Source organism: Vidua chalybeata, chromosome 9 (genome assembly GCF_026979565.1).
Source record: "Vidua chalybeata isolate OUT-0048 chromosome 9, bVidCha1 merged haplotype, whole genome shotgun sequence".
NCBI lineage: Eukaryota > Metazoa > Chordata > Aves > Passeriformes > Viduidae > Vidua > Vidua chalybeata.
In genome coordinates this window covers 24,281,260-24,298,394 of record NC_071538.1, presented here as the reverse complement: position 1 = coordinate 24,298,394, position 17,135 = coordinate 24,281,260, and the positions used below count along the sequence as shown (strand labels likewise).

General features: G+C 35.3%; 1 protein-coding gene across 5 annotated transcripts in view; it reads left to right on the top strand.

Moving 5' to 3' along the window:
* The window catches only part of COL11A1 (collagen type XI alpha 1 chain), a 131,754-nt gene that overhangs the window by 19,973 nt on the left and 94,646 nt on the right, over positions 1–17,135 (top strand). For all 5 annotated transcript variants that reach the window (XM_053949936.1, XM_053949938.1, XM_053949935.1 and 2 more), the window contains exons 4-5: positions 1,616–1,778; positions 14,093–14,221. In XM_053949936.1, coding sequence (XP_053805911.1) covers positions 1,616–1,778; positions 14,093–14,221 — 292 coding nt within the window. The remainder of the gene's footprint in view (positions 1–1,615; positions 1,779–14,092; positions 14,222–17,135) is intronic.

Sequence of the window (17,135 nt, the reverse complement as noted above, 5' to 3'; positions counted from 1 at the left end):
TGAAATATGTTTATAAAGCAATAAAGAAGAAAAAAAAAAGAAAAAAATTAATTGTCTGCTTGGCCTAGTATTACCAGACAATTAAATTATATGATGATACCTGGACTTGATTCAATTCCCTAGCAGAAGGAGTGATTAAAAAAAAGCAGCAATTTTTAATGGACTTTTGCTAAATAACAAAGCTTTGACAAAGAATTTAATCTAAAATGTTGATAAACTAGCTAAAATGAAGAAATAAAAACTAACTTAGTTTGGTACAATTGCCTACACTGAGACTATACAACTTCTAAATCAACTGGAGTCAATCCTAGGCACAGTGAGCTATGATTTTATGCTTTCAGCTTCTACACACTTTCAAAAGATAAGGCAACAATTTTCTTCTGACTCAGCTATTTTATGAAGGATCTAGGACAACAACCTTCATCTCAAACTGAGATATATTTAAAAAGTGTGAACAGTGTAATGTGCCTGAGGATGCATGGTCAGTTTGCTTTTATAATGATAGTGTTTAACAGCATTCCAGAGAAAACATGGAATTATAGTTCTGGCTCAGTGATACTGTTTAGCAGTCAGATTCCATTAGCTTCAAGGTGTTCCTTTTGATATACAGACACTCTTTGTAACAATGATCTAAGCTTTCTTTCTGATTTAGGCAACCCTAATGCCACAAATGCCAACTAAAATAATTTGATTCCAGCCTTCCTCTTACCCATCATTAGTATGACATATTTTACATTTTTAGCCCTGGTCTATCAAACATTCTGTAACCTTTTGCTCCATGGTGGATTACAGAGTGGTCTGCTTTTGTTCTTAAACATTTGTCATAGCAGAGATGCTCACAAAATTATTGTAGTCTGTCATGATTATTCATAAAGTCTCATAAAGAGCATAGTAGAGTTGGGCAAAACATACAAAAACTTTATTCTCAAATGTCTCTAAAGTAAAGGTACTTGTCAGTACTCTGAATCACTTCATTCAATTTTTGGCATATATTATGTAGGCAAGGCTATTGTTGCAGGAATAGTACCAAGTATTTGTAAATATATTTATCTGGAAAACTATCTATGTTGGAACTGTTTGTATGTATTTGAAAAATCCCTATAGCTATGGAATACCTTCAGATATGTAAAAGAACATGGTAAAATTTTGACAGTTGATCACACAGAAAAAATAGTGAATTGTAAATTGTAAATAATAACCTGCTGGGTTAATATATTTGCACAAGTAATTTGGAAAATCAAACACATTCATAAAAAAAAATCTGCTGTCAGACTGTTCAATCTATTAAAATGTGAACTGTGCGCTGACATCTAATTTGAGTTTGGTAATGTTCTCTGGTTAAAGCTGCAGACAACATCAGCTTGAGCTTCACCTTACAGAGGGTGTTCTCAACTGTGGATGAGACCCCTTTGTGCTGAGGGACAGAATATATACAGCAACTAGTCAAAACACTTCATACACTTTTGTATGTAAAGAAGAAAGAAAAGGAGACATTTTAAATTTTATCTGTGAATTAACTGGTGCATCATCTCCTATAAATTGATTTGATAAGAACACGATGACTTAGTTTTAAAAACATAAATTACAGTCAAATTATATTGGGTTTTTTTAATAGGTGGCATCGCGTAGCTATCAGTGTGGAGAAAAAGAGTGTTACAATGATTGTTGACTGTAACAAAAAAACTACAAAACCACTTGACCGAAGTGACAAAACAGTTGTGGACACCAATGGCATCACTGTCTTTGGAACCAGGATTCTGGATGAAGAAGTTTTTGAGGTACAAATCAATAATGAACAAATGGAATTGAGTTTTTTTTGTATTGAGTGAGGTGCTTAATGTGAACCAGAATAGTCTTTTAGGTCAAATGCTGGTATAATGTAGAAACTTTGATTTATAGAACCTGTTAGGATAGGCTGAAATAAAAGAGAAGTAAAACAGGGAGGAGTATTGTTGGAAGATTTGGTGCATTTTTCTGTCCTTTTTGTTGTATCTGGAAGGGAGTTGCTTTTTTTGTCTTTCTGCCTAATATTGAGATACCTGAGATATTTGGGAGAATTAATCAGGAAAAGTTGTGTAGTATGATACTGAATCATTTTCTTTCTGTATCTCTTAAACATTTGCAGATATATGTGTGTGCTAACAGTATTTGAGAGCAGGGGAGAAGGACCTGGAAAGTTTCCTGTGTAATATGAATCTGTTATACTGTTTATCCCACCTATTACTCTTTCCAGTAAATGGAACATACTTTGGCAATAAGGACATATATGTTTCCGTCATTTACTGGCCAAGAAGTACATATATGAAGAGTAAAATGTCTTTAAGGAAGCAAGTAAATGCCAATCATGAGGCCTTTCTGGGTAGAATCCTTAGGTCAATAATTATTTTTACAGACTAATTATGAAACTTCATAAATCTACACTACTGTGTTTCTTTTATAACATTGTTATACAATGGTTAAAATTGAAAAAATTAAATTAAAAATGAAAAATAAGAAATTACAGATTGGTAGTTATTTCATCTACAGAACATCTGTGCTCTATAAATGGTCACAGTTTTAATCCTAGCTTTAAGCAGAACATATGCTTGAGAAGCTGCATAGGTATCAAGTGGGGAAATAGGAATTTTGAGTGTAACATTGTGGCATTGTTATCTTTGTTGTCCACGGGCATGATGAATTGTGAGCCTTTTGAATACGGAAATTTCTGGGGTGATTTAGAGGATCAAGCCGTATGATATGTTTGCTATTTGCAGCCTAATTCACCTGTAGTCCCCAAAAAAATTTGCACATCTGAGGAACACTATTTTCTCTTTGAAGATGAATTCCACAGTTGCCTCTGTCTGGGATGTGACAAGGATTTTTTGGTCTGCTCATGGAATAATTACTTTAAATTTTCATTTATATTTCTTTTTTAGGCGAGAGACCAGTTTCCTCAATATTTGTGCTTGACAATAAACTGTCAAAAATGTGTGCAATGTGAATATGCATAAGTAAAAAAGAATTCAGAGAAAAATAAAATTAGATAAACTATTTTTTTAGTGTTTTCCATGTGATTTTAGATTATAATAGAAGCTAAAGCAGCAGGGTCTGGCTAGTTCTTGCAAATTTGTAGCCATTTAAAAAGTTTTCAAGCAGGGAAATGCACAATAGTTAAATGCTGATGATTGGTTTGTTTAACTCAGCACACTGGCTAAATAAAAATACCTGTCTGAAGTTTCAGAGGTGCTGAAATATCTGTTTGGAAATAATTTTTTATGGTATGTGTGTAAAGGGAGATATTTATTTTATCATTTACCTTAAAAGATGGGAAGGGATGTGGTAGAATTCAATTATTTTTTTGTTCAACTGTTGAAAGAGTCAGTAAAGTTGGATGAAGACATAACTTAATAAATTGAAATTAGCATTTAAATCAGAATTACCAGATTAACTGCTGAAAATCAAAAATAACCCTGCATTTTTCTTGAAGTCAAACCTGCATGAAGTCAAAATGGACACACAGATATAACTCTACAGAATTTGCTGGAATGACTTAAAATTACTTTTCTGCAAGGGTGTTGTCACTTGTGGAAGGAGGGAAAAGGAAAGTAGCGGTAGCTGGTTCTCTGCCAGATTTTTTCTGACATATGGTACACTGACATGGCAAGGCAGTGTTTCAATTCCAGCTGAGACCCACTAAGAAGGAGGTTCTGGACTCACAAAAGAAATTGTGCAGCTGTCTGTAAGGCTAGTTCAGAGGCTGAATCTTAAGATTCAGTACTGAGAACAGCAACATTTCTACCTTTTTTAGCCTCACTGTACATTTCTGAATTTCTTCAGTGATTAGGTTTTCTTACTCAAGTGAGTGCACCTCTCTTCTTTTTTATTCAGAGAAATCACCTACAGTCTTACAAAGCTGTTCTTGGAAATGCTGGGGGTTTAGATTAAGTCTTAACTCTTACTCAAATTAGAAGCTTGCAATCCTCGCTTTTAGGATAGGTTTCTGCTTTCTTTGTTATTGTACAGCCACCATGGAATAATTTATACCTATGTTCAAGTATGTAGGTAAAAATGTGCATGTTGAAATGAGAATGTACCACAAAGTTTAAAAAAATACTAGGCCATATACATTTTTAATGGATAATAGAATCATAGAATATCCTGAGTTGGAAGGCACCCACAAGGACCATCGAGTCCAGCTCCTGTCCCTGCACAGGACACCCCAGGAATCACACCATGTGCCTGAGGGTATTGTCCAAATGCTCCTTGAGCTCTGTCAGACTGGTGCTGTCACCACTTCCCTAGGGAGCCTGTCCCAGTGCCCAACCACCTTGGGGTGAAGAACCTTTTCCTAATATCCAACCAAAACCTCCCCTGGCACAGCTCCAGGCCATTCCCTTGGGTTCTGTCACTGTCACCACAGAGCAGAGATCAGTGCCTGCCCCTCCTCTTCCCCTCTCAAGGAAGTTGCAGACTGCAATGAGGTATCACCTCTGCCTCCTCTTCTCTAGGGTGAACAAGCCAAATGACCTCTGTCCTAAGTCTGGCCAAACAAAACATAATCTAGTTCATGCTGAGTTTGTCTACTGTTTTTCTACTCTCTAAACAGCATTCTTTTTGTTTTATTAACAAGAATTTATCAATCCCTTAGCTACTGGTGCTAAAATTTCTAAAGTTTGATGCTGTTTCCTGAAATCTATCCCTGCTTGAAAGTGTCATGATTGTGTGTTAAATGATCTGTTTTTGTAATTCATGGCAGCTCAAAGTGACTTGTGGTGATTTCACGGTTCTCCTTGTTAGTATTTCTGTGTTATGAACCCTGCTGTACGTTGAGACCACAATAGTCACTGAAGATACACATAGCACAATGTATCTTATTTTGTGGGCAGGAAATTCCAGACGTTGTCAGTCACGACATTGGATTTAACTGTTTAAGACATAAAACTGTTTACTACAGACTTCTCATATGACACTTGCAGCCTTTGTTAGCTTAAATGTAGGAAGCCCCTAAAAGCAATTACCTTTTGCTCAGAGTGTCAGAAGGATTAATATTGTATCCATGCATCACAGAGGTCATCTTATCTTGGGTAATAGTGATGTTTTTCTCATAATAAACCAATGTTTTGGTCATAGGAATAGTGAAGCACTCTTCAGTCTCCTCAAACGGAATGGAAATTTATAATGTGGAAATAATAACCTGTAGATACATATAATGAACTCTTATTCTTCAGTGACCTACTAATAGAAGATGATATGGTTTCTTTTTGGTCTTGTACCAATGTGTGCAGCAGAACACAACTGCACCAAGCCCCATTGCATCTCTAAGGTAACTCACTCCCATTGAAAGCAGCTATATACAAATGAGTCCAAAACAGGTATTATTACTTTATTCTGACCTCCTCACGACTTGATTGTATCTTCTGAAAAAGGAATACTCTTTCAGTCATATTGCTCTAACATATTTGCATGGATCATTCATTTAGAAGCTTCAGAACAAATATTGTTCCTGTGAGGAATGTTCCACACTTACTTTAAAACAATGTTACATCCCAGTGGCTCAAATATTCTTCTTTTTTTCTAATTATGTTATTTTAAGTTTGTAATACAAGATTTAACTAAATTAAATTCTTGACTATTTCCATTTCCTTTTCTTTTATTTTTGTTCTTAATAACGACCTCTGTTTTCTAGGCAGTTGTCCTCTGTTCTGATTCTGGCAGTAACACAAGAATATGTTATAAAACACTGGCAAATTTTAAGTGCATACATTTTCATGGGTGTGACATGACCTCATGATGATCAATAATTTCTGAATAAGTAAGCATACTGGGTGTCCAGAGATCAGGTATATCACTGAAAGAAGGAAAGGGCTGATTAGTGTCCTGAGAACATGATCAATCGCTCCCAAATCCACTGGTTTTGTATATCCAAAACACAAAATATTCTTTGGTAAGTTTACCTACTGGTGCTAAAGCTAAGAGGCATTTTTTTTTACTGATGCTGTCAGAAAGGTTCTGGTTTAGCTGTAAAAGCAAGAAAAAATATCTAAAGTGTTTTCTAAATCTAGTGGGCAGTTGTGTGTTTTATGTGAGAAAATTCCAATTTGGAGTTGCCTGCTGCTCATTCCTGAATATAATTGCTAATCTGAGATTTTGTGACATTGTGCTTTGTTAATATGGAAATCAATATGATGTTAAAAACAAGATAGTGAATTCAGCAAGCTCTACACATCAGGTACCTACAAATGATGAGAAGCAAATTATGAACCATAAATGCATCTTAAAATAATAAAATTATGCTGTCTAGAAACTGTATTATTATTAACTGCCAAATTATGAGACCTTCATTTACACTGCTAAGCCCTTGCTCACTGAAGTGAATCTTTTGATATCAGCGGAACTAATTTGTAAATGCTTGTTTTTGAAAGACTGTCACAACATTCCTCAAACTTTTATATGTGTCTTTTGAAATTCATGTCTTCTGTGTTTTCAAATACATATTGCAAGAACAGCTGCTTTGTAAGTGCTTGCTGCAAAGTAGAGAATTCCCAAAATGCAAATTAAAAAAAAAATTTAAAAAAAAATAATAAAAAAAGGAAGAAAAAATGAGTTAGATGCTGGAACATGGCACCTAGTAAAGGAATTTTGAATTGTATCCATTGAAATATATTTGTAGCTTACGTGTTTTATAAATAATAGAGATCTTTTTATTCTTTGCCAGCTTTAAGGATTTGTCACTCCTCATTTAGTACTGTTGGTGTGAACAATCCAAGTTTTTTATAAGTATTTTATAATAACTTAATAACTGAGTCTTTATGCAGGTATTTCCCTATAGACACCTTCTTTTCCTTCAAAACTCCACACATCAGACCAACACCATAATTTTTTAGGCACTTTTCTGGAAACAAATATAACAAGACAAAACCTGATGTATAAGACTCTCATTTAAAGTCCATGGAAGCTTTAACAGCACAGAGTTTATAGATTAAATCCTTGCAGTAATACTTGTTAATAAAGGGTTTCGATTTTGATTTTTTAGATTTTAGGCATTAATCTGTTCTCATGAAAAAAAGCAATAAAACACTTGTATACAGCATGTGATTCCTGTTTAAAGCAATAGGAGTAGCCAAGTGAGCAACTGGAGCATCTGGAGATAGACTGAGAGTGTCCTGGCAGCAGTGTGGGTTAGTCTGCAGTTGAAGATCTGTCCCTCACATATCTGTGAGCATGGGAAGCCCCAGAGTGCAAGTGCAGACAGGAGCAGAATGAGTAGAACTTTACTGACTGCTCAGATTTGCTGTACAGCTAAAGTAGAACAGAGCAGCCAGCCCAAAGTGCCCCCAGCATGGAGTGTGAAAGAGGGGTCCTCAGTATCCTCTGCTTCACACTGCTCTGTGGAGCTGCACCACCAGCTCATGGACACACTGCCAAAATTATTCCCACTATAGTAATGCAGTAATTGCTGCTGACCCACTGACTGTCTGTCAGACTAAAAAGAAATGTTTAACATTCCAGGCAAAAATACTTAGAATCAGCCTTTTAGATACCAACACCAGAGTAAGTGGACAACTTGAGCACTGAGAAGTAAAAAGAAAACCAACACCAAAAAAAAGTAAAGCAAAGAAGACAATTTTTTCATTTCAGAGGCACCTAATAAAAAATCAGGGTTTCTTACAAAAGCTTTCTATTTGGCTTGTTTTGGTTTACTTTATTCTTTTTTTATCTCAAAGAATGGTAATCTGGAGTTTATTAATTTTTTATAGTATTTCCAAACTTATGTTCAATGAATAAAGGTAAAACCAGTTTCCCTTTCTTATTTTTGGAAGCAGGAGGGGGAGAAAAGAAAAAGGCAAAGTTCTCATAATTCATTGGAATTCAAGTTCATTGTCAAGGAATGTTCCCAAGAAACAAAGGAATGGTCATTTAACAAAACTCTCTGTAACTACCTTTAAAATTAACAACCTGGGATCAAAGAATGCTGCATGCTGCATCAGCTTTAAAAGATTTAACAGATAGGATTTATTATCATCTCATTTATTATTGTGTCAATACATTTCAGTTTTAAATAACAGAGGTAAATCAGATTTCAAAAATACATTCAAATGTAAGAGATTTGTAGATCTTTTATCTAGAAAATAGGATGTCCTTGGGCACATGTGTATGCCTGTGTCTATGTACACTTGCTGTTGCATAGGCATTGTAGTAAAATTTAATCTCTCAGCCAAGAATTGCAGTTGACTTTGTGAACAGCTATGTTTGGAAGGTCAAAAATTATAATTGGCATATCAACCTATTCCTTAACCAAGCTGAATTTATCCTTCTATAAGCATGGTGTTCAAAGAATCCAGAAGACATTGATTTCTGTGGAAACTTTGACCTGTGCAGTATTGTGCTTTCACAATTTATTGCTTTTACAGTGCTTCAGTCTGGCAGGCTCTAAATATCTTTCTCCAGCTATATTATACAGTGGGCCTGGGTTATGGAATATTATATTAAAAGCTCCTGGAATTCCTCAATCCCTCAAATCTTTGCAGGAAGATTAAATGAATTCTGCAGCAGGTTTTTCTAAATTCTATAGTAATAATATCTATGCTGTCTAGACTTTTGTTCTTTGGAGTCTATAGCTGTACTGTCACATAACTAATTAGAGAAAGTTGGCACAAATACCCAGGTTGGGATATTTGTGCTGATTTCTGCTGATCTACTGAAAAAATCACTTTGTAATTTCAGGCTTTAGCCATAGTATTAAAATGAAAGATATTGAATTTGTTCTTCTGAGTTGATTTAGTGCCGAGCACTGCTTTTGTTTTGCTTTTATCACCATTTATGTAAACATCTTTACAATCTAATTATCCTTATAAGCACATAACACATACTAGTTATCCAGTGTGAATCAGTAAGATGTATTTTGCTAATTCTAACCCTCACACTCTAGTTGTAGAAAGTATTTTTGAACCTCTAGTATATAAATTAATCATTTAAGTAATTGCTGGGGATTTTTTTTTTTCTGCAGAGCTTCTGAAGTAATGCTTACCTGCTATTCCCTGGACAAAATAACTTTCACCTGGCAGGGTTATTGTTTTATTAAAATTCTTGTAAAAGAGATATCCCTAAATGTGCCCCTGAACTGCTTGAGTTTCTTGTGGTACTAGGGAACAACTAGACCATTAAAATTTTACAGACTGGAAGAAAACAGTAATTTCTGCACTGATTTCTTTGTACAGTGCCCTTACAGCTTTCTGTGAATCCGTACTTTTGCCATTTTAATGCTGTGGCTCTTGATAGTAGAGATGTCTTTTTTCAATGATAGGAACTTTTAGGTAATATATAGACTATAAATGGACTACTTTATGGTTGTAATTCTCTAATGCACCATATTTAGAAAGCATTAGTAAGATTACCTTGTTAGAAGGAAAAGAGAATGTTTCAAGACAGATATCTAAAACTTTTTATGAAGTCAATTAAGGTAATAAGCAGCTATTAGCATTTATTGATATAACAATAATTAGTCAGGCCCTTGATGATTTACATCATTGAGAAAATCTGACACCATATCTAACTGGAAATTTTCTTTGTTCCTATTTCTGCTGTGGAATCTAAGGAAGACTCCAAAATTTGGAAACACATGTAGCAATTACTACCACGAGACTCAGGCAATAATTACATGAAGATGTAGCCAAAATTGGAAAGAAAACTTGTTAGTTTACTGCTTTCCTGCAAATTTAGTCTCCATTTCTTTTTTTGGCATTCAACACTGCATTTTTCTAGTGTTGCACTGTTTTCATATCAAAGCTGTTTTTCCAGTGCAGACACCTCACCTTGTGCATTACTGCTTTGAGTTTTTCAGCATATCCTGGAAGTGTACAAACACATAAATTTTCTTATTCCAGGATGTCACTGTGGAATGTCTGTGAGATTCACAGAGGAATTTTCAATGAATGAATTCAGCACACACTTCTCATTCTTAGCTGGGCTGTTCCTTGTAGTAGAACAGTTGATGTGAGTGAATGTATGTGCAGTTGTTCCAGCAGGCAGGAGTTCTACTGATTTGAACTTATTCTCCTTCTAGCTCTCTAACCTGGTTCTCCACATTTGCTCTGGCATGCAACAAAGTGAATAATTCCTCAAGCTAAAAACTCCTTTTAGTACTCTTGGAGGATTCTGTAAAGAATAACTTAATTGGTGGAGTACCTCTTAGAAGAATCCTTCTCTACTATGTTTTCATACTAGGCATAATTGGTGGACAAGATATTGTATCTTGGTTCAGGCAGATTTTATCATATAACCATAAGGCTGATTCAAAAGTCTCTGATTTTAATTATGACCACATCCCTGAAATAAAGAGGAAAGAAAATGTTCATAGATTTTAACTATCTTTATTCCAGATTACAATGAATTATTGAACTGTGCATTGCCTTTGTGAGTTATATGTTGGCTTTAACAACTTAGTGCCTATTTCTATAAAGAATTTAGGATCCAAACGAAATATTAAGATTTAAAATTTACTTCCAAAGTACTTGTATAGTTAATGTTATATAGAATACCTTGCTGGATGTTCTCCACTACTTCTGGGCAACTGGGATGTAGCTTTCATCTTTCTTATCCCTAATTAGCAAGTTACATTAAATATCTGACAAACCACTGTTTAAAATACATTGTTTTAAGTGTTATCCAAGAAAAAAAAAAATTGTTACAAGGCAGAAGTTTATGATTCTTAAAGGTCAACTAGGCTTTTAGAACTTTTTGGGGCAAGTTAAGCAGGCAGTTTGTTACGGGTATTAATATTAAAAAGTGGCTGTGTATACCCCAGCACACGTTCTCTGTGTCTGCCTTCTGCTGCCATCCCTCTTACCTCTGACACTAAAACATGGTGGATGACTGGCTCAGCAGAGACATGGAAGGCTTTACTTCCATAACATGCTAGATAGCAACTTCCAACTTTGAAATTGCCTGAGCAGTCTTTGCCAACAGATGTGGTCATGATAATTTTGTAGAGAAGGAAGAACTAGTCTATAGACCGTAGGCTTTTGTACTTCCTTTTTTTCTCTATGCACTCTTCAGAGTACTTTAAGGATGCTCAAGTGTATTTCTACATTTTAATCTATTTTTCTTTCTCCATTTTTGCTCTCTCTCTTGCTTTCATCACTCTACCCCATGAGACATCCTTTGTTTCTGAAATATAAGAAAAATGATATGACATATGCATATATGTTTAGATACCTCAGTATTTTTTTACAGGTCAGATATTGGAATTCTTAATAACCCATAATTCAAAGTTCTCAGGACTTGTGCAGGAAGATCTTTACGTGCCTCATTTATGACTCCAGGTCATGAAATATGACCAGATTATTTGTAGTTTATTTGCAAGGAACTTTATAAATTCTATTTTGGTCTCACAAAGTCAAGCAGTTAAAATCAAATAATGTGTTTATAAAGTCTGACGCAATTCTGTGAAAAATTTTCAAAGAGAAAGAGTATAGATTTGTCCAACAAATACCTTAGAATGGTAACTAAATCACAGTAATGAAATCTGCAGTAATGCCCGTGGAACTTCATGAGCTGGTATGACTGACTTGATCTGAAAGGAAAATTCTTGAACTATTCTTACAGTACAGCCAATGCTTCATGGAACAAAATACTCAGAGAAACAATTTAATTAGCAAAGACAGAAAATAAAAACAAGAAATAGAAAAGGAAAATGAATAATTTACTGGAAATATTTTCATAGTACATCTTTGAGGAAAAAGAGGGAAATTAACATCTGGGATTCCAAATGTAAAATCAATCAGTTCTTCAGTAAACTTCTCACACATTTATAGCCAGTAGCAATGTATGTATTCTGTAAAAATGTATGTATTCTGTGTAGGATTTCTGAGGGCCTCCATCTATGTGGAGCCATGACAGGCAGACAGGCGGGGCTGGGAAATACAGTCAATGGATCAGGAACAGCTTTAACCAATTTAGTCACATTTAAGCCAAGTGGTAACAGCATACCGAGTGCTTCTTGCAAACACACAGTCCAACAGAACTCAGTGCCAAAATTCCATGGCATTCAAGACCAGCACAAAGCTCCAGAGTACTGGCTGTATTCCTGGACCTGTGTTCTCTTAGGCTCTCTGACTAAACAGTAGTTTCAGGAGCCTTTTGGGCACAGCTCCCGCTGGCTGGCACTCTGCAGACACAGAGATCTGTCCAGGCACCTCAGACAGCCAGGAATGCTCAGGGCCAAAGAGCAAGACCATGACTTGAACTCAGCAGGGTGAGGACAGAGGTTCTACACATCCACCTCTAGGTTGCTCAAAAGGGTCACTTACCTCTTTTGTCTAACAGTTGCTTATTCTCTCTCATTTTTTCCTCTGCCTCACTTGGTTTTAATGTGGTTGGTGAAAGAGAAAGGGCAGAGCACTTTGGAAACACTTTGCTGGAGATTGGGGATACATAGCTCAGATTGACAGTGACTGTACAAAACCTCTCAAAGCACTCCAGCTCTTGAGGGAGTCATGGAAGAAATCAAAGGGGGGATTTTTCTCTGTGTGTAGTAGGTTTTGTAAGATGTCCAAATCACGAAGCATTAGTGAATTAAGGAAAATAAAGGAGACAGTCCAGAACCGCTGACAGAGAAACAAACTGCTGCATTTGTAGTATTTCTGGTAGCTTAGAAATAAATATTCTAAATCTAAATTAATCTGAGACACACGTGAGTCTATAAAAGTGAAGTGGGCTTAGAGTACTGTAAGAAGCAGACACATAATATAGCCATTATGTGCTATGAAACTATTTCCTACTTCATGACTGAAAAATTGGTAAAAAAATTGTAGAACTAGTAAAACTGCAGATTATTGCTTGATTTTTTTTTTTTCAGTTTGAGGAAATTTTGCTTATGTCTCTGTTTTTTTTCATTTTGAAAGGAAGGAATGTTGCTATTATTATTTATTATTTTAAAATATTCTCCAGTTTTCTTAATTTGTTAAAGGTTACTGTTATGATAGATGTAAAGTGATTCTGGAAATACTGAGAGAATTATGAGTTTTCCCACCCACAGATTTTAATCAGTTATGATATCTTGTCTTTAAACACGAAACAGGCACAGGTATAATAACAAAGGTATTCATTTGTCCCTATTTTGGGTAAAAGAAAAAAAAAATCCTGCTAGAAGTATATAAATCTTAAAAATCACTCCCTTGTGGGGAAATAGTGAGAGATTGGATTTAATGGGTTTTGACCAAGAACATGTGCCAATTTCCAACAAACTTATTTTTATGTAAGCATAAGAAGCTCCTGGATGAGAAAATTTATAGTGGAAATGTTGGCAGAAATTAACCTAATAGTTCTTAAATAGTACCACCGTGTTAAGAAATACAGTGGATACCAGACAGCTTTCTGTGGAAAATGATAAACATACGAGATCTCTGTAGGGGATCTCAGCAGAACCATTTTTATTATTCAGAATAGTGCGCCTCTTTCTGTGATGTTGTTTTTTGCATAATATATGGAAATAGAGGCAAAACTAACATTTTTAGCAGTTGCATTTTTTTCAACACAATTTATAGTATGTATTTACACAGTGCTCAATTATATTTTATTCAAATAACTGTCTCTGGTAAAGACTTATTTTATTTTATTTTATTTTATTTTATTTTATTTTATTTTATTTTATTTATTTTATTTTATTTGTCTCCTTTGAGACTGCATATGTGATGCAAACTCATAATTATACTGTAGATCACTTGCATGCTGAGCTGCATGCTGGTAATAGGAAGTGCTCTGAATTAAGTCATAGGAATTTAGACTGATTCCCAGTGTAGAAGTAAACAAACAGCATGAAAATCACAGATCAGAACTTACACCTTCTCACTTTCTCCTTTCAAAACCAGACATGATTTAAGCCAGAATTTTGCACCTAGTCCATTTGGTATTAATTTGCATTGTTTTGCCATGTGAACAATAGTTGCTTTCCATAATAGCAACAGAAATTAAGTGGATATGTTATTTATAACCACAGATGGAAATATCTAAGTATTATGTGCCTGGTTTTGTTTCTGAATGAGAACTCTGTACTCCTGATGAACTGTAGACTACCTTTGGTTTTGTTATTTAATCTGCATATGCTTTTCTGCAGGGTGAGATCCAGCAGCTGTTGATTATAGCTGATCCCAGAGCTGCATTTGACTATTGTGAGCATTATAGCCCAGACTGTGACTCCCCAGTGCCCAATGCTGCTCAGGCTCAAGATCCTCGAGTTGATGAGGTGAGTAATCAGTCGTGTATTACTGGATTTATTGCACATTAGTGGTTGTGCTGGAGAAAAGTTACCCAAGGAACACTTCCACCTAAATGGCATGCATTGTTCTAGAGGTGAAGAAATCAGGTTGCAGGAGTGCATTCATTTTTGCTGTTCACTCATTTAAGTCAAGCATTTGAAGGAACCTATCACCCTGGTTGTATTTGAACAATCAGCATGCTCAGTGAAGTTAAACTGTAATTCTTTTTTTAAAAAATTATGGCAGTATGAGTTTGTCTACTCATGCATATTTATTCTTCCTGTGTAGCTTTATAATTTTACTTATGCTGGATTTCCACAAATGCCACATTTGAAAGATGTGGTATCTTTGAGTATCCCTCAATTGTAAACTTCTCGTGTTAAAAGTGCCCTGAGCTTTAATGAGCTGCGTGCACAAATGCACATGCACACAGAAGTATTTCAGCCAGTTCCACTCATAGGAGGTAAACAAACAAGGACAAAACAGAGTAGGAATTTTTCCCAGAAACATGAAAGATATTTAGAGAAACCATTAGTCACTGTAGACAGTTCTCACAGACACAAAATGAGTAATTCACCCACGTCAAGATAGGTCCTCAGATTAGACCTCTGAGCGCTTGTATGTATGGCTGTACATATTCTAAGTACTTGCACTGAACAGTGTAAAGGGAAAAGCTTTTCCAAAATGTAACAAGTCATAACTGAACTTGGCTCTGGACAGCTTATATGCACACCATGTGTGACCTGACTGGTTATTACTACTGATTGCTCAAGAGATCAGCATTAAAAACTTGCTGAATTGTTCTTAGATGTCTGCTTTGAGCCTGTTTTGGGACTGAACTTTTCCTAAACACATGGTAATTTTATTTGTTGTTACTATTTATTTTGACTGAAAATTATGTCAGCAGGGGACAAAAATCCACAGGGTGCAGAACTTTTTCAGAGGGACTCCCTCCCACATCCATTCCATCTGAGGTGTAGTTCAAGATGTGTCAAGTCACCTACACACAGGCAGAGGATCTACACTGCATTACAGTGTGTGGGGTCTGGGCTTTTCAGGAGGATCCCAGAGGACCTGCTGTCCATGTGCCTGCATACCTGGATCTCCATATTCCAAACCAGAACAGAGTGAAAACATATTGCTGGTAATTTATTCAAAGACAAAAAAGATAGCAAATCTAATTTTTTTTTTTCATAATTAAGTTTCAAAGAAAATTTAAATTTTGCTTGGGAATTTTCCTGGGATTTACTTCTATTTGGTTCCTCTTGGGTTTAGTGGTTTTTAATGTGTTTTTCAAAGGCCTATTTTTCCCTCTTGGTAACACACAGAGTTTGTGGGAGTACCTACAGAGAAAAATGTAAAATCAAGGATCTTAATTTGTAGTGTAACATAAAATTAATTTGAAAACAAATTGAAGAGCACTCAATGATTAATAAAATGGAGAACTTCTGTTTCTATTTATTTTATTTTTTGCTGAGAGTGGTGATTGGATTATTTTTCTTAGCTTTCTGACCTAAGACACAATTTCCTTGCTGTGCTCCATGAGTTTATGTCACTTTGCATAATTATTCCCAGTGAAGTCAATAGATCTCTTCAACGTGTAATAGTGATCTAAAATAATTGCATCAGCAATGCTACCAATGTGATAAATATGAAACAGAATAAATGGCAGACTGAATTTATAGAATTATATAATAGTCTGCTAAATAGTAAAAAACCAGCTTGTTGAGGCAGGCTACTTTGTTATCTTTTGAGAAGCAGCCTGTCAAGTCACACAGATAATTTATTTTAAGGAAATAAATGAAACAAGCTTTATTTTGATACTGAAAGAATTTATAGAAGATAGCAGTGCAGGTTTTTGTAAACTGTAATTGCAAAACTAAATAAGATGTTAAAAGATAAAAATACATTTACATCTAGTCTATAAGGAAAATAATTGTTTTGGAACGCTTGATTGCATGTTTTGAGGAGATTACAACTTTGATTACTGATATTGATAGAATTTATAGACTTAAGACCAAAGCTTTTGACTTGTGAACATATGATATTTTAACTTTTTAGAGAAAGGTATTGTATAGTAACGTAGGTGACAAAGAGGTTTGAATCTGGGTGCCTTATTTCAGAAATAACTATAAACAACGAGCTGTCACCAAATTAAATTTTTAGTAGAGTTTCTTAGTAATTGTGCTAGAAATACAGAAATGTGTGCAAAATGGATGGCATTAAAATTTGTCAGTCATGATACTGCAGAGCAGTAAGCAGTGATGGGAACACAAATGAAGGCAATGTTACACACATACAAGACAAAGAAATAACTGCAGGGCAAACATGATGAACTCAGTAGTACACTGCAATAACAGTCTGCATGCATGTGGTAACAGAAGAACCTTTCATCTGCAGCAGATTGTCCCCATCTGGGATACTAATCATGCTGAAAGGCAACATGGAAAGGTTATTGTTCAGCTTGATTGGTTTCATGGTTTGATCTTCAATGTTTTCACACAAACTCTTGTGGTAGGAAGAGGGAAGAGGGAAAACTGGGCAAAAGGCTAGGCAGGATTGTGTCTTCAGAGTCTGGATTAAACCAGCAGAAGCTGAAAATATTTGTTGGGCACTAGCTTCAAAATATTCTAATTGTTAAAGAAGGGGAATTTTTTTCCCAAAATAGTACAATGCGTGTGTTGGTTTGCAAATAAAGAAGTAAGAATTCAGATGCCATATTACTTCTGCTTGCTGTCACTTGAAACATAGACTGCATCATCACATATGTGGCTCACTTACCATATGCAAAGATCCAGGGCAAAAAGAAAACGTAGACAAATGGTGTGGAGGGAGAAGAAAGATAGATAATTTCAGTAAGGAAAATATCTACTAAAACTTGTAGGAAAGGAAGAACAAAAT